The sequence below is a fragment of the Pyrgilauda ruficollis genome, unplaced genomic scaffold, assembly GCF_017590135.1.
Source record: "Pyrgilauda ruficollis isolate IOZ18807 unplaced genomic scaffold, ASM1759013v1 scaffold9, whole genome shotgun sequence".
Lineage (NCBI taxonomy): Eukaryota > Metazoa > Chordata > Aves > Passeriformes > Passeridae > Pyrgilauda > Pyrgilauda ruficollis.
Window position 1 is genome coordinate 3,167,705 of NW_024531043.1, and position 24,049 is coordinate 3,191,753.

A 24,049-nucleotide genomic window follows, 5' to 3' on the forward strand; every position below is an offset into this window, starting at 1 on the left:
TCTCTCCAGCAAGACCAAATAAACCTGTGTTGCATGTGCAGCATCTTCCTGCTGCAGCTCCCCAAAACGTCAGGTGGCTGCAACACTTTGCAGTTTCCTCTGTAATGACTGATGAGCAGAGCTAGCAGCGATGAAGCGATCTGCCCAGGATCACACAGCAACTGGTGACACCACAAAGATGAACAGAGACATTCCTTACTTTAATCCTCTGTCATGACCACACACCAGCCTAAGGTTTTTCCATTTAAGAGAATAAATGAGATGGACAACATGAAAATGTTTTATTCAATCCACTGATAGGAACAAACTAAAGTGGGCTCCAAATTTCAGAGGCATCTGGCATCCCTGTAGATGCAATGAGAATGTCCCAATGTCCCGTTATTTTCTGGAAGATTTTAACAAAATTCTATCAAGGCACAGAATTTCTTCATACTTGTTTTTAAAACAAATACCTATTTTTACCAGCTCCTGGCATTTGTTCTTCTATTTATATTTGATGCAGTTACGTCACCTCTAGCTGTACATTCAAACTGGCTGTTCTCCCTCCCACACTGCAAGGGACAATGAGCGGGAATGCACAGCCGGCCTGGAACAATTGATCCAAGCTCTGCAAAGCCCCACTTGCACTAAATTGCTGCAAGTGAACTCCCAGGAGGTAAGGATTACTCACGTGAGCAAGGCGAGCAAAAAGCACTGGTTCTGCATTTGGCAGAAACACAACGAAGGGCTGAGGGCTTGGCAGAAAGCACACCAATATCAACGCAGTGGTTTCTCTGCCTGAGACTCGCGCAGGTTTAATAGCAGGCTGCTGATAAAATGAAGCGCATGATTTTTATTTGGTCAAAGTGTCTGGAATGTTATTTTCCTTCCCTAAAAAACCCCCAAACATTTGGAGCATTTGATCCTATTGACGTTACTTGGTTTCAAAGATTCAAGAACAGAGCAATCTCTATAAACACCTGTGCATCTGACGAACTAACACCGCACTCAGGAATTATTTTACCTGAACGGCGCCTTTACCGCCCGGCCCGCGCCCAGAGGGTCCCCGCGCCACAGCGAGCTCCTGGGCAGGCCGGGGCTCCTGCGGGCAGCGGGAGCAGCCCCCGAGCGCCCCGGGGCCCCTCTCCGCCAGCCGCGCTCGCCGTGCCCCGGCACCCTGCAGGCCCGGGGGAGCTGCGGGAAAGGAATCGCCGGCTCGGGATTCACCTCGGGAGCCGCGGTTCGCCGGAAGCCCCCAGCCCCAAAATGCACCCGCAGCTGGCGCTGCTTTCGTGCCGGAGGAAAGAGCTCCGTCCAGGCCCCCGAGCGGCGAGGCTGCAGCGCGGCCGGGCCCGACAACCAGCACCGCCCGCCGCCTCCCCGCGCCCCACAGCGCCTGCGCGCGGCCGGCGGCGGCGGCACGTGAAGGTGTTGTGGGCACGTGACCCCGCGCGCCGCTCGGCCTCCGCCCCTCGGCGCGGCTCGCGTCGCGGCTGCTGAGCCTCCGCCCGCCCCGCCGCCACCATCGCCCTTCCCGCCCGCGCGGGGACCCCCCCTCGGCTCCCCTCCCTCCTCACAGCCGCCGCCATGTTGGGCCGGGAGCCGCAGCGGGGCCGCCACTGAGCCCCGGAGCCTGCGAGCAGGAGGCGGAGGAGGAGGCGGAGGAGGAGCCCGGGCCCGGCCGCCCCGCAGAGCCCAGCGCCGGCCGCCCAGCCGCAGCCATGGCGGAGCAGACCTACTCCTGGTGAGCCGCGGGGCCGAGGCCGCGGGGGGGTCCGACCCGGCCGGGCCGAGCACGGCCCTACGCGGGGACGGTGTCCCGGGCGGGGGGGGACCGGCGGTGGGGGCTGCGGCGGGGGCCGGGGCACGGAGGAGCACGCTGGTGGAGGGGCTGCGGGCTGAGGGTTCGGCGCGGCTGAGGAGGAGGGATTAGGGGGAAAGGAGGAGGGACGGGGCGGCCGGGCTGTGCGGATCCCCCCGGCGGCAGCCGGGCAGCGGGAGGGGATCGCCGGCAGCACTGGCGTGGCTGTCACCCCTGTCCCGGAGGGCTCCGTGGGGGCTGATCTCTGCACGGCCGGCGCTGCGATCCGCGGGGCCTGGAGAGGGACAGGAGCTCGTTCACGGCTGTGAGGCTGCAGGTCACCTCTGCCTAAAGGGAGATTTATGCCAGCGCAGGCTGGTAAGTCGGTGGCATGTGTGTGTGTTTTCACCTAGCGACAATAGGCTTGGTCTGTGTACAGGAAATAGGACAACGAGGAAGAGACCAGTTCCTGTGGAAAGACATGAAGTATAGCAAATGAGAGGGCATTTTTTTCTGTGTCCTGACACTGTCTCGGGCCTAGCTGGCAGTGGATAAAAGAGACGAGGTGCAGTTTCTTCCTATAAATTTGGGGGTTTTGTTCTGTTGTGGATCACAGCCAAAATACCTCAAATAATTTACCTGCACATCATCTCTATTGACCTGACCACTGCAGCAGTTTATTGTGATATTCTCACTGCATTTTAAATCCAGTGATGTCATCCAGAGTAGTTTCTTAGATTTCTTGAAAAAAGTAACTTGTTTTGAAATAAGTCCCTTATTAAAAAATGAGTTAAATCTCAGATTTTGACCTTGGTGTGTGCTGAATGTGAAGAAGGGCTTGAACATGAAACAAATATCCCTGTTCTGAATGGTCCCATTACTTTTCAAAACTTGGAACCCAGTGGGGATTTCTGTTCTGCCACATGTTGAGACTTTGGCAGCCCCTTCTTCCCTCTCCTGTCTCTTCTCTGACAAGAACCAACATTTGTATTGGTCTTCTGCTTTTCAGATATTCTTATTTTGTTTCACAAGCTCAGTTCAGGCAGTGGTCTGGTCTGCTTTAAAATAGCAGTGAAAAGACAACTCTTTTGACTTAAAAGGTCATTTACATATTGACACAGTAAATGAATATTGGTACAGATTTAGGCAGTTTAATGTAGTTCAGTTAAATGTATCTTAGTGTGTTTTAATTGCAGAATGAATTGATAAATTCATAAACTCTTGGATTTGTCAGCTTTCTGTAAAGTACATTAAACAAAATGTCAGTTTTACATTATTTTAATCTTAACTCATTTGCTTTTTTGAATGAGTGTTTTTGCCATAGTAATAGTCTAAAGGGAGGATTTTTAACAGGCTGAGGGAAGGATTTGCTTTTTTGTAGCTTGCATATTTTAGGGGAATGAAATTGTGATTTAAGGTGTTCACTGTGCTAGGTGGATCTGAAGAATGGAAGTTCTTTCTTACAGTTCTGAGGTTGTAGCAGAATGAGGGCATGATGTGTCTTAAAACCCTATAATTTTAGGTCTGTATTCTCTGTGGTGTCCTCATGGACCTGAGGTTTCTGTCACTTTGCATTTTTACCTGTACTCAGCCTTGCCTGGGAGCTATGGGAGCAGTGGACAGAGCAAAAATCCATTTTCAGTCATGCTCTCTTCTCTGTGGGTATTTCATTACTTACACTTCTAACAACAGTCTTGCCCTGGTTTACTTACAGTTGTGGTGATGCAGCTCAGAATTGGCCAGTGCTTTAGCACTTTTAGAAGAATGCATTTTGTCACCTGGGGAGGCTGGTGCTCATGTGCAGCAGAGCTGTGCCCAGGAGCTGGTGCAGGAGCTCTGTTTGGAAGCTGGCTGATCCCATCCTGTCCATTTGCCAGACCTGGGCCTTTCTCTGTGTTGCAAAGGCAGCTTTCCAAGAACAGGTGTGTTGTGTGGTGCAGTGTCCAGCTGCTGTACACATACCTTATTTCACATCTGAAAATGCATAATCTGGCATTAGGAAAAACCCTTTCACACCCCTGTCTCTGCATGGATGTAAATTGGTTCCCAGTGCAGTAGCGCTTCCCTTTTGTCCAGGTGCAAAAGGCTTGGTTCCATCTTTTTGTCCCTGTCTGCATGTGTTGTTGAACCACTGTAGCTTCATAAGGTATGATAAAAGCTTATTGTGGGTTTGCTTTTTTGAGAAAAAAAGTCTCAGTTGTGTTAAAAATACTTTGAAAGAAGGTACTTGCCAGCTGTGATTAGTGGACATTGGCAAACATGAAAAATAGGGCTTGTTTCAGTGAGTGACAGTCTTGTTAATGATGTCGTTTTCAAGAGATGAGAACTAATTCTCATACTGCTTTATTTATTGGTTTGTAAATATAAATCTGAGATTTTAAGGTAGGTTTATGTATTTATTTTAAATTCCAAGTGAACTGAATGCAATTACTTTCTTTTATTAAGATACTATAAGAAGGAGAGACTTGGCTTTTTCCCCATCTCTTTCATAGTTTTAAATACGTGAGTTATCTTTTGACACTGTTCCTGTAAGGTATTTCTTCTGACAGCTTCGTTTTTTTTCAGTAGTGCCCACACCTATAACCATATATACTTGTATTTAACTCTTTTTTAGTGTCTTAAGTCATCTTGCTGAGCCAGTATTTCAGATAGAGGTGTCTTATCCTGAAAGGAGGCTCTTACCAATAAATGTATCTTCAGGCACCAAGCTGTTGCAAGTATGACAGCAGATGAGTATGGAAGCAGCAGGACCTAGATCATTGCTTTCTGAAATACTTGGTTTGTCCTTAATTTCTAGCATTTTGTGGTGATTTTTTTTTTTGTGCTGGAGCCTATTGAGAAAAGGAGGCTCTGCTGAGAATTTTGCTGGTGAAAAAGAATACTGTCATCCTGGAAAAACTAATTTTAATCTGAAATGTGGGATAAGTCCCAGATGGAAATACTCTTTCAAAGAATATGGACTTTTTCAAAAGAAAAGGTGTTTGAATCAAATGCTTGTCAGCAGTGAGTAGAGAAACTTTCTTTTGTCAAGTTCCTGTAATGATAGAAGGAAAGGAGAGCTGTGTACAATACTGCTGCATGGCAAGGTTGCTCATGATTTTATAGATTAAATAAGAGCTAAAATTAGTTTGCTGCAAGTGGAATAGAATGGGAGAGGAAAGAGGTTGTTGAATACCCATTTTCCCCTTGCTTCCTGTCTGTGCTCCAGCGAGGAAATGGAACAGGGTCGTGACAAAAGTTTCTGCTACAGCAGAGGAGGGAATAAGCATGGGCACAGCAGTATATATATATATACATATATATATATATATATATATATGTGTGTGTGTGTAAGAGATTAGTAAATACCAAGAAATGTATCTTCAGGCACCAAACTGTTGCAAGTATGACAGCAGATGAGTATGGAAGCAGCAGGACCTAGATCATTGCTTTCTGAAATACTTGGTTTGTCCTTAATTTCTAGCATTTTGTGGTGATTTTTTTTTGTGCTGGAGCCTATTGAGAAGGCACAGCACCATTCCTATCTTGTTTATCTTCAGTTAGTAGGTGTTTAGTGTTTTTCAAGGCCTGATGTAACACCCCCTCCCTTTTTACTGCTGCCCAGTCTGGCAATAGAGATTGCTTTGTTCTTTTTTCGCCCTTTGAATGCACAAAAGATTTTCACAGCTTCCTTCATTGGTGAAGAGCAAAGAAGGGGATTTCTACACCAAAATCAAATGTATTTTTAATATTTCCTTTCAGGAGTGTTGTATAAGGGTAATAAGGATTGCCATGCGTGCGTGCCCTCTCAGGGTGGTGCTTAGGAGACAGACTGGGAGGGCAAGCTAAGAACAAAAAAAGAAGGCGCTGTATTGAGTCACTAATCTTAAAAACAACTGAACTCCCTCTTAAATGTTATAATCAGTGGGATGATTCTTGTATTAGCCATCAAATGTTTCATGAGTGAAATGGTGATATATTTAGAAGCTTCCCTTCATAATGCAAAGGGTGTGGAAATTAAATCTAATGATGTGTCAGAGTAATCAATAAAACTACTGGGTTTTGGAATAAGTGTAAATGTACAGTGCTGTCTTTGCTCCTGGGAAATTCAAATTGGTTGGTGTTAGAAGTCTTTCTAGATTCAGAGGCCTGAGAATTTGCTTTGATTGCAATTAAGCATTTAACATGCTGCTGCCATGAATTAAAATGCAGTTTCTTCCAGAAGACTCAGGTGGTGCTTTCAAGTCTTAGTTGGCTGGATTAGATGTGTATGTGGGAGGGCAGAGAGTAAGAGGAGTTGCAGCTTATTGACAGAACTTGTCAAGTACTAGTAAAATAATTTTTTGCATTCAAGATTTTTTTACTTGTTTGCTCAGTTTAGGTTGGGAGACCTTAACTGACTAATTAAGGTGTTTTGGGTATTGGAGGCAGGTTACAACAGAAAACAATTCACCTGAATTTTTAAAATACTGCACTTGATAGGCAACAGATTGCAAAGCACATAGATTAAATTCTGTTGTGCTGCTGTCAAAAATCTGTCATGAAATGTGGAGTTTGGCTCTTAATCTTGCATTTTTCAGGAACTGAAATTACCAGCCACATTCCATTTTAAGGATTGTTAGGAGCCTCCTGAGAACAAGGATGTCATTGTATGAATGTGCGTGAGTATATAGCATGAGAAAAGTGACTTAAACCTCAGTAAATTTGAGAATATCAGGTTTAGAGTTCATATGTTTGTCTTTCAGGACTAGTCTCACTTCACTTGTTTGTTACCCTCCCTGGAGCTTTTGCTATCTCAGGCTGTGTATCATGTAGATGGGGCACTGTCTACAGCACTGGGCTGAAAGACAAATAAAGCAAAGAGCATGGGATAAGTAGAAGTTTACAGTAACTTGAATGTACATGTGTGTAGTGACTGATTAGCACAAGGAAAAAAAATCCTCCTGTCAGTTTGCTAATTGTAAGGCTGTATTTACTGATATATTGATAACTCTTTAAGAAAAAAATTCAAGTGAAGAACAGGAATCAATATTCTCTCGGTGCTGGTGTGCAGTACCTGTTTTAATTTTGATTTCTGTCACCTATTTTAATTAAGATTTCTGTCAGTTCTGCATTTAACCTTTTCAGGATACTGTGGTAATAAAAGTTAATGGTTCCTTTAGTTTTACCCAGTGACTGGAGATCTTGGCTAGGATGCAGGAGATCAGTTCCATCCCCCAGGGTTTCTGGCCTTGCATCTCTCACCTTCTTGGGGAGTGTTCTCATCACCAAACTATGTGTTATTCAGAGGTTGAGCTTTTTGTGTCCACTTAAATCTCTTTCACTTCTTGTAAAATACTGTAAATATTTGCTGGGCCAAGAGGTAGGAATGCCTTTCTGTCTGGGATTGGCATAGACCTGGATATCCCGCCTGGATAAAAACCTGGTTTGGAAGACTGAAGGGTCTGTAGTTTGTGGGGTTACTTCAGGCTGCTTTTCTAAGGTAAGAAGATGAACAGAACATGAACAGAAGATGACCTGAATGTGATTTCTTGTGTCACAGGTAAATGAGTGCTTAGGTGTGTGTATCCAACAATATCAATACTTGCTCTTGTGGTTTGTGTGAAGTTTGATGGACCTGAGAATGTCTCTTTCTTCTGCTGAAGTGTAGGATCCAATAAATTGCTTATTTTGTGCACTTGGAGATTTTGGTATAAGTTAAGCAGCCTGATGCTGTTGGAATTTGAGGAATTTTGACCACCAGACAAATTAATTGAGTTGAGATAAGTTGTATTTGGTGGATACCACCATTTTTAATACTAGATTCAGTTGCTGAAAACTCAGTCATTTGTCACTGAAACACAATGCCAAAAAATGGATATTTAGGAAAACTTCCTACAAAAAGTACTTTGAAAAATGTGTCATGCTTTTAAAAATGCAGTGATTTTTTTTCCTGAAATTTGGAAGAAGAGCAGAGCAGACTCTGGTCTTTTTCAATATCTCAGCTATTTTATGTAATTATTTTGATAATGTTATGTGACAATATCTGTGGCGTAGGTGCCATTGTCTTTATTGTCCTTTGACATTTCATCATGACTCTAAGCATTGTAATATATGCTAAAAGCAAATAATTGGCACAAATTGTTTAGTCAAAACAGTATAATTCGATCCTGGTGGCATATGAGGAAACTTTCCATGAAGAACCAAGGGTGAAATTTGTAGAAGTGAGTTGTGCACATTTTCTTCCTGCTGCTACATTGCTGTAGTGTCAGTGATTAGGATTAAAATTTGCAGCGAGTCAGGCAGTGATGGGCGTTGCGTGGAGTGAAGCACAAGCTGCTGCACGGCTGGCCGGGATCCAGGCAGTCAGACTGACTCTGAAGGGTGATGATTTAATAAGATTAATGGAGCATATGTGTCGTTGCAACACTTGCTGATCCCCTTTCTCTTTAATTCTTCCAAGGGTGCTTGTGTTGATGATCTCTTCTTCTAAATCTTTTGGTGTCTGTGCCTGAAATACTCTGATCTGCCAGACCAGGTTCTCCCTCCCCTCGTGTGCCTCCCGAGAGCAGCTCAGCTCTCACGATACATTAGGTGTCTCTGTCCGCTAGAACCACCATGATGACATTATCCCAGAGCTCATTAATTGTGTAGCTGTGTTGCTGTCATCTTCATTATTAGATTCTGTTGAGTATTTCTTTTTAGGGCCAGACCCATGCCTCAGGTCTCAGATTCCCTTGGATAGCCTCCATATCTGTGTGTCACATTAAGTGGTATGGTATAGACAGGGCTGTCAGAAAGTCTGAATGTTCTGCTGGCTCTTTGGAGGGATACTTTATAACTGGTAACTAATCAAGTAAACGTGGTTAATATCCTACAACAACAAAGATTCCAAATAATAAATGTATGAAATAAGGCTGAAGTGACTTTTTTTTTCAGGATGTCAGAAAGGAGGTACTTTAAAACCATCACAGCCAGTGTCATAAAGTAGGGGAGAATGCACTAAGAAAATGGTTCTCTACTCTACAGTGTTATCTTTAAGATTCCATTTCTGAAGATGATAATGTAGAAGTTGGAGGGATAAAATCATATCTCAGAGTTTCTATATGGTAGCGTTTTCCCTGACCAGAGGAATCTGAAAGGAAAATTACACTGTCTCTCATTTTTTTCCTACTGTGACTCCAGGTTTGGATGTTCTTCCTTTACTTCCTGTAGCTAGTTCATAGACTTTTGACTCAAAAAGTTATTTTCCCATGCAGGCGGGTATGTAGCCAAAGACTGGGAAAGGATTCTCTTCCATTTTTATGCCAAAACCTTGTTCCTGCAGGTGCTTCCACAGCACAGGTTGTGTGGGGGTAGCAGGAGCAGACCCAGGGGGTTCCACCCTCTGTTCATACACAGTCTTTAACTTTAGCCAGGAGTTGGCAAGCTTACCTTACTTATTCAAGAAATGGGCTTGATTTCAGTTCATCTAAAAGGAAAAAATAGTTCTGTGCAGCGTTAACTACTGACTGTTAAAGGTAAGCATCGTGCAGTCCTCTTAGTTGTACTCATTTAGTGCCTCTCTGCTCGCTCAATTTGGAAGTCCAAATTTCCTTTTTCAGTCCTATGTACTCTGCTGTTTTTTGGACAGAAGTATATTTAAAAAGTTCTCTTGATAACTAGCCAGCAGGTGACTTCATTAAATTTGCAATGATACATAATTTTAAGTATATTTCAAACTATTTCAGAAGTTTAGAGATCAACAGAAATGTTAAGAATTGGTAGTGTTTGACTGAATCACAGAAGTCTGGGAGCTCTGCTTACACCATTTTCTCATGACAGTACTGCAAATAGCAGCTTCGTGTTAGAATAGCAAAAACTTGTAATGTGGATTCATGGTGCAGTGTGGTTCCAGGTGGTACAAAAAGTCAAGTGATCTCAGCATGTAAATTTGGTGCACGTTTCTCTACAGCAGTGATGTTTCTCTACAGCACAGACAGTTTTGCAGAGGGGTTCTCTACATGGGTTAAGCTAGTAGCAAGTGTATATCCTCAGGATTTATTTTAATTTCAGTCATTACTGGAATAATAAGCCCAGCTGACTCCAGCTGAGATAGCACAGCTTGGACAAGAACCAGCATTACAAAATGTTTCAGCTCTGCAGTAGTGCATTTAGCAGGACAGAGGTGAACACAGCAGCTGAATTATGGCTCTACTCAGTTCTGGTTTCTGTGGCTCCTGGCCATCTGACATCTCTGGTCAGATAGATAGCCCAGGCTTAAAACTTGATTTACATTTATCTGGAAACTTCAGTAGTGGGTAGAAATTCCACAGTGAATTCTGAGTAATTATTGTAGTTAATATCAGTATTGGATGTATAAGACCAAAGCTCAGTGGTGAGTTGTTACACAAAGTGGTTTTACTAGTGCCACTTTCAGGTTACAGTTGTGATTTATCTCACCGTCATCTCTGTAAGACCCATTTGGCAAGATAAAATAGGTGTAGTGTGACTTAGACTTATTTAGTCAATGGGAAGTCCCTTCTCTAGGTCACTGTTAGCTAAAGGTGAGGTAGGTGAAGTAGCAGGAGGCAGAGGAGCAAACAGAGCTGGCTTATATGGATTTCTGCAGCCTGTGTTGCAGACTGGTGAGGTGAGGTGTGTCTGTCTTGCTTTCTAGGTTTGATGGCGCAAGGTCATTCTGGTCCTTTTCAGAAGTTTGGATTGATGGCTGTGTGCTGGAGGAGAGATTATCTGCTCCCTGAACTCTCCTTGAGGTGGCTGATCCTATACCTTCACTTGAATAGCTGCTTGGAAAAGATACCACAAAGGGCTAAAAGCTCTCATGGGGAACATTATGATCTCTGCAGGGTTTTGAAGATGAAGAGTAGAATCTAATTAAGCTTTATGGTGAAAATAGTTTAAAGAGTGCTTTTTTTTCCTCAAGAAAAAGGAAACTTTAAAGCTAAATAGTGAAGAGCTGAACTTTTTTTTCTTTAATTTTCTGCTAAGTTGACTACTTCTAAAGCAGATGCAGCTGTAAGCAGTTACGGATGGTACAGAACAGAAAGAACCTCTTTATCATACTTAAGTGCCTTAGAAGAACCCCAATGTTAGTATTCCAGCTAGTTATCTTTCTCTTTATTTTTTATATTTTTGCAGATAAAATGCACTACCTTAAAGCTGAATCAAAAGATGAAAAGAGTCTGCCATAAACCAAAAATACTTCTCTGCAGGGGGCTTTCCTGGAAAAAGTTTCATAAGATTTCCAAAACACCCTCTTTAAAGAATGTTCCTACTTTTTGTTGTCACAAGAAAAGCTTCTTAGCTATTTGGGCAAGAGTTTGTTGAAAACAGTCTCTGTGTGTTCTCTACCTGTTTTTTGCACCTGGAACTGACTCAGCTGCCATAACCCTGGCACTTGAGTGTGTGAATGTTCTGTGCTTCTGCACACAGTTTGTGAGGCAGCGATCAGGCCCTGGCCAGTCGAGCTCTGAACAACTCAATACTTTTTTTTTTTTAGTCTGCTTCTCAGTAGGAGGTGGCAAAAGCAGGGTGCCTGTTTTGATGGTCAGTATTTTGTATTTTCATGCCAGCTGAATCGCCTTGTGACTTGGTGCAGTTGTGAATAGTCACGTTCATTTCAGAATCTCACCAGCCATCATCTGACAATATGAATTTATCTTAATACAGGGCCAGCATGATTAAAGCTGCTTAAGTCTGGCTAGACAGACTGGTTACTCTAGCTTTGACTGACACAGGAGTGTACTTTTACCACTGTCACTGAAGAGTCATAGTTGGGTGCTGATGCTGTGAACTCATTCTTTTATGGAATTTTGATAAAATCGTGTTTCATTCTACCCAGGCAGTGATAAAGTATGTAATCCTGTACTGTGTGAGTAAAGCAACTATCAGTAGCATTCAGAGCTGCACTTTCTGACAAGGTCATATTGGTCAGTTTGACTTTGGATCTGACTTGTTGGTTGTAAGGCATGACTGTTAAATGCTTTGATTAAACTATTAATTGTTAGTTTTTTTTTTTATCTGACTTCTGAGTACATTGCTAAAAAGAGTTTGGATTTCTAAGCACGTAATCAGTATATACCAGTCTCAGTGTCAGAGGTGTGAGGTGTGGTTTTGGATTGGCTTTTTAAGTCAACAGTAGAGTCAGTATACATGAGAAAACATCCTGTTTTCTGATTTCTGTGATAAAAACAACCAACCTTTTTCATATTAGAGAGCCCACTATATCTTGATAACTTAAAAAAAAATTATTAGCATCACGGTATTCTGCACGTTTGTAATTCAAGTACAAGAATTGCTGTGGAAATGAAACCTCCAAATAAGACTTTTATGTATATATATTGGGATGGAAGGATGTGTTTTGTCTAGGAAGCAATGTGGTGTTCAGATCAATATCCTCCATACGTGAGGGGACTCTGTAATGTCTTTGTGCACTAAGTCTTGGGTGAATGTTCTTCCATCAGTTAGGCCAGCTGCTTTTTTTAACCTGTGTAATCTACAAAGTGATGATCCCTAATTTAGGGAAAAGGTAGAAACCCTGGAGTCTTTGCTATGGTATCTTCTGTTCTAGGTTAACCCAGTGGTGCCTGCATGTTAACTTTTTGTCACATTCATTGCCAAAACCACTTGTATGTCACAGATAAACCAGCTGTGTGGTTCTAGTACAAGTATTTCTGCTCTTTCTTGCTCTGAACCACTGTTTTCTTCAGTTCTTACATTTGCTTTATGAGGAGGCAGTGACTTAGCAAGGAGATGGGATTTGCAGCACATTCTGCTGTCAGAGTTCTGCTCTGCATGACCAACTCTGTCACTTACAAAAGAAATGTTATGAATGTGAATAAACCCTTCTTCTATTAGTCCTTCACTGCAGTGAGTATTATACTCCAGATAGAACAAAGTTAGATGGAAGAATTTCTCTGCTGCTGGGGTGTTGAGAGTGACCAAGTCCAGAACTGGGCACAGGCTTTGTAGTGGTCTGGGACAGGTCGGTCTCCTGGAGTGCAGCTTTGATTAGAGCCCTGGGATGCCTGTGCAAGATGAGGAGCAGGGCTAGAGTAAGAGCCTGCGGATAAAGGATGGAGGTGGTAAAGGTAAAGAAGTTAAGGAGGAATTTGCACAGACTGTCTTTAGGTAATACTTTGGGAGCAAGTTAGGGCACTCAAGTATCATCTATGTGGCTTGAGTAAAACTGTACACATCAGAGAGGATCAACTTCATCTTCTGGTTTTGGCTTCTGGATAAGCACAAGTGATCAATTATGGCGTCAGGTGGGGTATTCCTCTGTGTGCTGGTTAGGAAACCTGCTGTACTTTTTGTGTGTGTTCTTCTCTGTGTTGCTTCAGATGGAGATACATCCTTTGGTCTGAACTTTTTTGGTTTAGTCTGTTACCCACCTCTCTGCATCCCATAAGAAGTCAGATTATAGATTTAGTAAGATTTTTGTCATAAATATTGAAGTAGTCCTTTTGCACAGTGTGTTGTTCCCTGTCCAAGCAAAGCTGCCAAAACTATTACACATTTGTCTTACAGAGGATTACAAAAAGATTTTCAAGGTGAAGTCGTTCCTGAGGTCCTCAGAGGCAACACAGCCTGTCCTGTCTGTGCTGCTGGGTTATTTGTGCTGCTCAGCCGGGGCAGTGGCAGCTCTCGGTGCAGTGATGGAGCAGTGAGCTCAGCTCACACCTTGGCAGGTGTCAGATGGGCTGAGCGTGCAAAGTCTGTGCTGGTCTGGCTGGGCTGAGGGACAGTCTGAGCACAGCATTGCACTGGGGCTCTTGGCAGAGCAGTGCAGGCCAGCAAGAATTACCCTGTATATCCTGAGAGTCCTCCCTTTGTGCCACATAATAATCTGTTTTCTTTTGTCCTTTTTTGACTGCTTGCTGGCACCATGACAACCATAATATTCTGTGTATGATGGAACATTGTCAATAAATATGCAGGGATGATGTGCCTGCCTCAGCTGCACTTTAGATGAACTTAGCCCTGGATCTGCAGCACCTTCTGACTCTTGGGTAATATGGCTGTTAGAGGACCAAGAGAAGGGTGGAGCTGGGCAATTAATTGTGTAGAGTTTTTAGGCTGAACAACCTTATTCAGAAAAATGGCACTTCTGGACGTGGATGGCTAACAGTGTCTGGGATGAGGCTGAATTGCATTAATAGAAGATAGGCTGTGTTTTCTTATGTTAAAGGCTCAATTGTCTGGAACCTGGTTCAAATAACTTACTGTTCCAGTTCTGAAAGACACTAATACTGTTTCCTTTCATTAAGGTAAAGTGTTATCATTAAGGAAAATTTGTTATCCCCTGTTACTAATAGAAGCCCTTATTTTGCTGATCATAGTTCAGCTATTGGAAGTTTTTTGTAATGGAATTTTTCAGTGCTGTTAGGCAACTGGCTGCTGAATGTCCTGTATCTTGGTAGTGCATAGGAAATGCATAGCTCTGGAGGAGCAGGATTCTAGAACTCCATGACAATCTATTTATAGTGTCTATAGGACTAATTTGGAAAGGCTGCAGTGCTATTGTCTTTCCAAATTTGTTGAAGTGAGATCACAGAATCTCCTGACCCCTTTGGATACTGAATAATGCCCCAAATACTCCAAAGAGATCCAACTTTTCCTTCATTTCAGTGGCTATTAATTCTTTTGCTGACAGTTTGTAAAGAGAGAGAAACAAAGGAAATAATTTAAAAATAGTTGTAGGAATGATGTGAATTCATGGATCTTAGCTAGTGCGGCACCTTATCAGGGGAGTGATGTCCTTTATTTTTTCTGTGCAATCACTGTAAAAATGAAGCAAGTATTTAGATTTTCTTGTAGTTGTAGACACCTGGGGACAGTAACTCTGCAAAATGCCCAACTAATAGAAATTCATAGTGCTCTTGTTTTGGAAACAAAAGTTGCTTTGAGTAGTAGATGTTTTGTAACTAAAAGTGTCTTGGGTATATATGTTGAGATATTTTTAGTAATCAATGCTGAGTGGATGTTTTCTTGATGATGGGGAATTTTTAGTGTGTTGTAACTAGGCCTTTTTTTTTTTTTTTTTTTCTTTTTAAAGAAATCTTACTAAACTTAAGGATATGCCACCCACCCATTTCTGATGCAAGGCAAGTGGGCTAAGACCAAATGATGATAAAAATCCCGCACAACTCTAATACTAGTTAAAATTTTCTTCACAAAAGTAACCTTCTTTCAAGTTGCTTTGTAAGATATAAATGTATCAGAAGTTGCTTTTGATTTTGCAATTAGGGAATTGACCAAACTGAATTGGGTTCCATTCTTTCGAAGAGGAAAGTTCCCATGAATGTGAAGGTGTGCTGGATAAGGCTGAAGGAAGGTGATGTGTTTTGGTTGCTGTGTGGTTGTGGTGTGGTTCTGAGTTCCTCTTGAACTGTTGCTCTGGTTGAGATCAGTGACAGACCCTCCTTGCTGCCAGCCAAACTGGGCTTTCCCTGCTGGAAAGGTAGGAAAACTCTCTGGAGCAGAAAATGTGAAGAGAATGGCTGAGAAACCCTTTCTGTCGCTGTGTTGGTTGGATTTAAGATCTGTGTTGTTTTCATGACGTTAAGAGAGAATTGGAAGTGCATGCTATCGGTAGAGTTTAGTGACTGGGTAAGCAGTTTCCTGCTTTGCTTATTAACAAGTGTTGGGTTCTGTACCAGGTGTAATTTCCACTAAGGCACATTCCATACAGTCACAATGGAAATGAGGAGCTGGGGTGTTTTTCTGTTTGGTGAAATGGCTTCTATACTTCGGGGCATTTGCTTGGGCTGGGGGCTTTTTGTTGTGTTTCCTTCTTTTAGCAATTGATAATTGGTTAATCCCTCAAAAGAAAATAATTGCTACCGAGTGGCTTATGCTGTGGTATCAGAAGTCTGTAATCAACTGCTACAGAAGCTGCTGTTTTGCCACAATTTGTCTGTGACAATTGTCTGAATATGGTTAGGAACTAGCTCAGTTGTGCTTGGACTTTTCCAGGCATAGTTACTTATATTTCTCATAGCTCACCATGGGAAGCATCACAGCATTCATGTACCTGTATTGTGTTTTGAAAAGAAATTTTTCACTTTTGCAATAGTCTGGCCACGGATGTGGTAGAGATGCTTTTATTTGGTAGAGATTTTTATTTGTCTTTTCCTAATAATGTCTCAGGAGGTGCATCTCCAGCCAGTGTCTTGTTTGAACTTTAAGGGAAATTATCATTCTGTGCTTTGAATATCTCCTTATTACCATGGCAAATAATTCATGCTGCTAATTAAGACACTGCTAGAGTTGCACAGAAAGATGGGCAGGGAAGGAATACAGCTTACTTATGCTCACAATTTATCTGTCTTATAAATTTATGGAACACTTACTGCCAAGGTGGCTCACTGTTTACCAGTGAAGATACATGGCCTGGTTCATGGTATCTGTCTCCTGAAGGGAGGATAGAAGAGCCAGACATGTTTTGTCTGGTGCATATGGAGGCATGGGGTTAGGAGCAGCACAGTGCCCCTGCCAAATTTATGTTCCACAAGAGAGGAACACCTTGAGAGAGACCCTTCTGCTCACAACTGAGGGCTTGAAACTGGGAAGGCCATGAGTTCCCTCTAGAACTGATGACTGGCAGTTTCATGCTGAGCAGAGTTTCTTACACAGGTCTTGCAAACCCCAAGGAAACTCTTTTGTAACTGTGAAATGAATGGGAAGCCATTGCAAAATCTGACAAATGAGTAATAAATCCAGCAGACTATTTTGGTCCTGGTTGGAGTTCAGAGGGAAATTAGGAGACCTGATTAAGGTACATGTTAAACACCAGGGAAGTATCAACACTGAAGAAAGCTGATGGCAGTGTCTTTGTCCACATGTTATAGTGGAGACTCTAAGACTAATAATTCTGTGCTATGTTGTGACTGTGTATCATAAGCCAGGTACTATTTCTGCTTTCTTTTCCTTTTCCTGTTGTTATGGGTAAGATGAGTTAAATTCCATCTTGTCTGAAATTTGGTGGGTAATTTGTATACTTTCTTCTCTCTATGGAAACAGTTATTACTAAATCTTGTTTGATAGAAAAAGATGAAAATCATCAGCTTTACCAATGGCATTGTGGTAGTTCATACTGTACCTCGTCTGGAACTGAGATGTACTGCCATTGCACACTTACTGCAGAAAATCAAATGCCTAGTATTGAAAAAGAATGTTTTTCTAGTCTTTCTTCTTAATAAAAGATAATGTTTTCTTTCGTAAGAGCCTGTGTGATTAGATGTTTATCCTCTGTTCCCAGGGGGGCAGACATTGTGGTTCCTATTTTCTGTTTTGTGAAACAAGATTTCATATAGCTGACTACGTCTCTGGAATCTATGTCATTCCCCCCCTAAAATGAACTGAAAGCAAATTGGCTTTCTAAAACATGAAAGAAGCCTAGAGCAAACTCTTTGTCATCACATTCCTGGTCAAATCCAGCATTTCCCTTCCACTGAGTTTCTGATATTTAGTAATGTCTGTGGTTTCCCATGGGGTTGCTTAGGTGAACATAATAAGTGAGAGCTGTTGAAAGAGAAAAGAACGAAGACTTCATCATGAGCTGAATTGAGCAAAAACTCTTGGGATTGCATGCATGTTTTGCATGTAGTTCTTTAAAATCATACTACTTTTAATCCAGTGTTTCTTTCCTTTGCATTTATTAATCAGAGACAGAAAATACCAACTATTACACAAAACCTATGTAGATTAATTGAATTCTTACTGGTATATACCAGAAACCTAGCAGAAATTATGGGGTGATTATTCACATCAACTCAATTTTAAACTTCAGCTCCAGGACTGCATAAATACCTGAAGGGAATGGAGGGAGCAGAGGACACTTGTCAGCCCTGGGCAGAAGTGTGTCCTTCTCCACTGACTGCTTGGGGAGCTGGTCTTGGAAGTGAAGGGCTTCAGGTGCCCCCGGGAGGGGGACTTGAATAACCTGTGTCCATTTGACTGAACATGACAAATATATAGGTAGCATGGCAGTTCAAAAAAAAGGGAATTGTTCCCATCTGCCTGCTGAGGTGCCAGCAAATGCTGGTTGCTGACTGAGAATCTGCCTCTGACTTGCAGAAGTGCAACCTCAACATGTCCTGCAGCATTACTAATAAATGTGAACCCTTGCCTTAAGAGGTGCATGGTTCTGTATGTGTTTGGTATTTTTAGAACTGTGTTGAAATGTGTTTTCCAAGAGTTATACTCTTACATTTAAAAGAAATTTTGGGAGATATTAGAGAAAAATATCTGGACAAACCAGTGTTCAGTCTTGAGTGAAAAAAGTTCACTTTGAAGTAAAGTTCTCTTTTTCACCCACATATCATATCTGTCACCTTTTTGTCACATTTTTCTCTCATTCTCATCTTAAAATGTTGCCCAGCCTTGTTAATTTTGCATAATTATTTGCTTTTCCTTGCATTTGAAATCCTTTTATTTAGAACCGTCTTAAAATACAGACAACAAAACAGGCAGGGAAAATGTCTGAAACTTTGAGCTGTTGTGATTTTTGTTGTTGTTCAGCTTAATCTGTGCAACACAAGTTGCAGTTGCTCATGCATAAAATCTTAACTTAAAAAGTCTCCCCAGTGCCAAACAGTGGTGAGATAGTATTTTAGAAACAGCTTAAAATTTGTGTTAGCTACATCCTCATGGTGCTTTACTTCTTACACAAAAGGAGTTTTCAAATAAAACAAAAAGGATGCTTGAGGGATATTTTAAAATTTTAAATTTTACTTTGTTCACCTGTGCAATCAAATTTAAATAATGTTATGAAAGTGAAATAGCATTTTAGTATTTTTTTGGTCTCAAAATAAGATATTGTTTTTAGGTACAGGAGTCAATGCAATTGGCAAATTCACCATGAATTGTGTCTAAATTTAGCAGGTGTCTTCAGCAATCAACCAAAAATTCCAATGTTCAAATCATCTTTGTCATCTTGCTACTACATTTTCCTGAGTTTGACTTTTGTTGGAGTGAGTTTATGTTCTAGTTCTGATGTGAGTGCTTTTGCCTAAAGGGTGCTCTGGAATTACAACTGCTCCAAGGATGAACTTGGTTATTTTTAGGAAGGTTAAACATCTGGATGTTCACTACAGAACCTTTTCCAAGAAAGCATTTTGTTTCTGAGCAAGAAATATCAGCAGAAATACAGATGCAGCACAACAGAGTGTAATCTCTGCCTTCCCAGGGCACTTGGGTATTTTCAGACTGGTCTGTTGCTCAGAGTACCTCTGGGATTACAGAAGGATATTGGGAGGATTTAGCTCTGTAGTATTTTTGTAGGTGGCTTTGAGACTTTGGAATCCAGAGCAGGGATGAAACCAAGCAGAGGTGCCACATTAGGAGTGGTTAGGGGGGACATAAGGATTATATTTGAAATGTTTCTAAGACTCCAGGTGTTTGCATTCTGGCTGAAAAAGAAATTGATTGAGATCAGTTGATTGGAGAAAATTGTTCTCATCACTGTTAAACAGTTTTTTGGATTCAGAAATGAAAAAAAATGATACAGGTACAATATAGGATTTGGAATAGAAAATTTAAGTTGTATGTAATGATTTTAAGTCTTTTCCATATATGTTGTATGTATATGGGAAAAAACCTCAAGGTAAATTGTGAAAGTTAAGTGAATTAAAACTGAAATGACTTCAAAAAGAGGCTGACTTCTCTTTTATATGAGCTGTCTTACACCCTTGATTATACACAATACTGCTTTTAAAATGGATCCTGCCTGCCTGGTTTGAATTACTACATCAAAAGTCTTGTGAAAATATGCTAATGTGTTATGAAAATATTGATTGCTGAAACATTGCATTTCCAGCCCAGGGTTATTTTTCTCCCATAGCAGTTTCCAGGTGCTGCTTAGAGAACTGTGACATCCCCTTTTTATTTTCTCAGTACATTTTGAATGTCCTTAGCTCTATACTCTTCTTTTCCTTAAGCAAGGAAGCTTCAGATTTTCAAATGTCAGTTTGAAAAACTATTCTAGTTTTCTAATATTGTTGATAAAATGGTAAATCTGCTTCTGGTGGGAGGCAGTTTTTCAAACTAATGATACATAGGTGTTTTATGTATCCCTTGTGGATGTCAAAGCTCTCATGTGTACATGCTGAAAGGTTTCTGTCTCTCCAGTTGTGTATTTGTTGGTGTGATAAGAGATTGTTCCTCCCCACAAATACAGTTTGATTTCAGTTGTTTGAATGTTGATAGTGGGAGACTGTTGCCAAGTTGAAAAGACTGTTTTGTTTATTCGAAGTGTTTAAATCCGGTCACTTACTTTGATTTATGTTTTGTTACTCACTCCATACTTTACATGAAAATGTGAATTGAAACAGATGGTGAAGGATCAGCATTTAGGCTTCCAGCATGTAAAATTTCCTGGAAAGCTGAGTCTTCTACTATGGCATCAGCAGCCTGTGTTCAAAACCACATCATGTTTGTTTTATAGTAGCTCCTGGATGCCAGGCATATATTAAGTTGTTCTGAGCCTGCTGCTGCATGGACATTCCTATTGAGCCCAGCAGTTCTGTGTTTTTCCTAAAAGAATTGAGCTGTTAATTCCCTAATCCTTGGGGAAATTATTTTAAGTTAATGTCAAAATTGGAGGCCATTGCTTCTGTGGGTTCAGAATTCATACTGAAGTGTCTGTTCGCTCTTATCAAAGCAATGCTGTTAAAGATGGAAAGAACAGAAGTTAACCTGATTTGCGTTTATGTGTTTCTCTTTCTATCCTTATGTGGTTGGAAGTGTCATAATTTTTACTAACTCCTGAAAAATCTGATGTGGCTGCTCCTGTCAGGGCTGGACTGGCGTTTTGTCTGGGTTTGGTTTATGCTGGTAAAGATGTAATCTGACTCTGCTGTGACATTTAATGAATATTGAGAGAAAAACTTTTTAGAACTGGATCTCTGCTCTTCTGTATTGCAGTTTCTCCCATTAAAGGAGTACAGCTTGAATTAATGAAATGAGATGTGTGTTTAGAATGACTGGTGCAAATTAGTGGATGACTTGAAACAGGAGAGAATTTACTTTCCTGTGTAATGTTATCTCAATGCCTTTACCTAGAAATTTGCTTTTTAAAAGGCAAACATTTTGTCCAGTAAAAATAGTATTTTGGTTTTGTTTGGGATTTCTAGTAGTTTTCAAGCCTGGCTATCCCTGGGCTTGCAGAATATTACAGACTCACCCTGTGTGTTGTCTGATGCTGCATCTGGGGTGTACATTTCAGTTCTATGTTTGTAGAAGGAGAATGATACATAATGAAATGACAATATCTCTCTGATGAAACTAGTTCACTTTTCAGGTTGCTGTAATTTGATGCTGGTCAAACAGAGATTTAATTTGGTCCTGTACATGAAGACTCCTGTTTGTCCAGAAGGTTTTTGTGGTGCAATATTGAAGACATGACAGTTGCTGTTAAGAAAATTTGCTGTTAATAAGCATTTCAGCATTTGGAGGCCCAGCCCAGCATGTGAGATGCCTCTAATAATCTCTGAACATTATCATTTAATTAAACCTCTACTGTTTAGAATAAGTGAGTACAAAAGAGCAGTAGGACATGTTCTCCTTCTTTTTCTTGTTTCTCAAGACTGAAAAGAGCATACTGGGTAATACATTTGGAACTGGTCCATTTGGTTTTTGTGTTCTTTGGGTTTTAGTGTCCCCTCCCGCAAAAAAGCACAGTGGGGGAAACTTTGAAGAACTGCCACTTCTTGTGTTGTCACTAGTGTTCCTGTGACTATTGAGATGTTAATTGGGAAAAGAAATTGTATTTGAGGGGGAAATTGGATCCAGTTTACGGTTTGGTGTTGGGAAAGAGTGTAGGTTCCCCTATTGTCACACAATTTTAGGTCGTTTTAATCTCATAGTTCTTCCACTTGGTGTTTCCTTTTGCCTGTGAGCTTCTCCCCTTACTGTGTATTTTTGCAGACTAAATAAACTCAGTTCCTATCTCTCCTGGTCATCTTAGAAACTCTTCTCTGCACTCATCCCAGTGACAGGCTAGTAATTCTGCTCACACTGAAACTAAATTCATAGCTGAGCCTGCCTTCCCCCTCAGCAGTTCTCTCTCCCTTCTGTGCTGGATGGATTGTGTGTTCTTACACCACATGACTTAAAAAAAGGAAGATTGAGAGACCACCTCAGGGAAAAAAAGTGTCTGTCCAAACTACTGGCATTAATAGGTTCACTAGTACGGGGAAATCATAATTCTCAGAGTGTAAAACCCTAATTGACTTCTGTAGTAAATCATATGCAGTTTTAACAAGGTAATTACATTAGAGTCTGTTTATGTGCATTTAGTGCCATGCTAACAATTGAAGCTGAAATTCTGTTTCCTGCTTCATGATACCCTGAGTCACCCAGTCTTTGGCACAGATACCTATATTGGTTGGCTGTATTTGTGTGTAGTCTCATCTTTGTGCTTTATGCTCAGAAATTTTCTTCCTCGAATAAACACACATTTGCTTGTTTGGGTTGTCCTTCTGTGCTAAGTAAAATAGTAATTTCTTCCCATTAAGAGACTTTGTGGAGTGTGTCCTGTGCTTGAAGGTGTGAGTTGCATCAGAACAGGAGGAAATTCCCAGTTTTAAACTTAATTTTCCCCTTTGTACCGCCTCAGTTGTAACTGAACTAAGCATGGGAATTGTGCATTCTCTCTGGGTGGGATTCATTCAGTAGTGAAAAGCTGCTCTTTGATATATTGGTTGTGTAGGTCCTAATTTATTTTCTTTTTAAAGGAGTTTAGTATTTTGCAAGAAATTGCCTTGCATTCGCTATTCAAAAAGCAAATTGTGTTGCTTTTTTATTTTAGAATTTTATTTTTGGTTTTGTGATTAGCAGTGCATTATTCTTGAAAAATGAAGTACTGGAACTTTGAAATATTATCATTACAATACTACAGGTATTGTACAGGTGTGAGATTTTACTTCAGGCTTTTCGTTCAGCTCCATGGAACGTTTGTTTTTTTTGCTTTTGTTGTTGTTTTGTTGGCTTTTCTTTTTAACTCCTTGGCTTTTCACTTACATAGCAGAGTAGTAGGCGTATTTCAGTCAGTGCTGCTGCTTCAAGGAAGAAAGGAAACATACCTTACATCTTCTGGATTCATTGCTGGTAGTTCCTTCACCCACTTGAGGCTCATTTTTTGCCCCACCAGCACTTTTTTCTTGTATTATCAGGAATAATGATAATACTTTCTGCTTTCTACTTTTTGTGTCTTTTGATCATGTTTGTTTGGAAAATAGACCGGTTCAACTTAGTTTGACTTCTGTGCCTGTGTCTGCCAAAGTAACCTGATATTCTTTCAGAGCTTTGAGTCTATTACAGGCCCAAGTAGCTTCTTGGAGTTCTTGACATGAGCAAGTGTAGAGCTGAAGTCTTCCTATCCCTCTTTTCTAAATTTAGAAAAAGTTAAAGTCCAAGTGTCATGGTTTGAAAATACTCAAAAGTAAGGCTATGCCCAATTTTATGAGCTTGTTTTGATGTTCTCTGACTATTTGAGAGAGGTTGGATTTGGTTCTATTTGTTTATTTTTCCTTAAGTGAAAACATACATTTATTGTGCGTGTAGACAGTGTTACACAACACACTGTCAGAGGTGGTACATTAATTGCTTGTCAATAACTTGCAAAGTAAATATGAATCTCTTAATTGTGAGGCAGATAGGAGATATTTGCTCACCACCGTCTTCCAGGTCCAGATGGAGCAGCAGTGAGGTCTGGGACAAGTATTTAACTTCAAATTCCAGAAACTCCCATGTTTTATCAGCTTGCAGCATAGGGTCCTCTGAGATCTGCTGGCTGAATGTGGAAGTTGTGGTGCGGCAGCTGTGTGAACAGTGTTGAGTCATGAGAGAAATTGCTTGTCAGCGTTGGCGCTGCGGTAAGAGCAGCACCCCCTGAGCCCGGGTGGAAGAGCTGTGCCCAGGCTGAGCTGGCAGCAGCAGCACCTCCTGTGTCACTTCAGGGATGGGGATTCCTGTGTGGGAGAGGCCGGGACTCGCTCTGCAAGGTAAAAGTGTTTTACTGTAAACTGGAAGTAGGGAGCATCCTCCTGTTTTATAGGATTATAGTCATTCTAATGCTTTTTTCTCTTAAGTATAAAAATACTTACAGAGATCAAAACATAGATGGGAACCTAGGGTGAAGATTCTAGGGAAGTTTTTATTTTTTTCAGGTAATTAGAATATGTTCCATAAAATGAAACCCAGCACTGAGCAACCTTCTGTGTAATGCAGAGCTTTACCACCAAGTGATTGAAAACTCCAGGTTGCATATATGACTGGGATATAAATTGATACCTTTATAATCCA

At 41.2% G+C, this 24,049-nt stretch overlaps 1 protein-coding gene across 3 annotated transcripts in view; it reads left to right on the forward strand.

Moving 5' to 3' along the window:
• Positions 1–1,460: 1,460 nt before the first annotated feature.
• SPPL3 (signal peptide peptidase like 3) overlaps positions 1,461–24,049 on the forward strand; it is a 55,714-nt gene continuing 33,125 nt past the window's right edge. Inside the window, exon 1 of one of the 3 annotated variants that reach the window (XM_041488842.1) lies at positions 1,461–1,723. In XM_041488842.1, coding sequence (XP_041344776.1) covers positions 1,701–1,723 — 23 coding nt within the window. In that variant the 5' untranslated portion in view covers positions 1,461–1,700. The other 2 variants (XM_041488839.1, XM_041488841.1) reach the window with 2 other exon arrangements.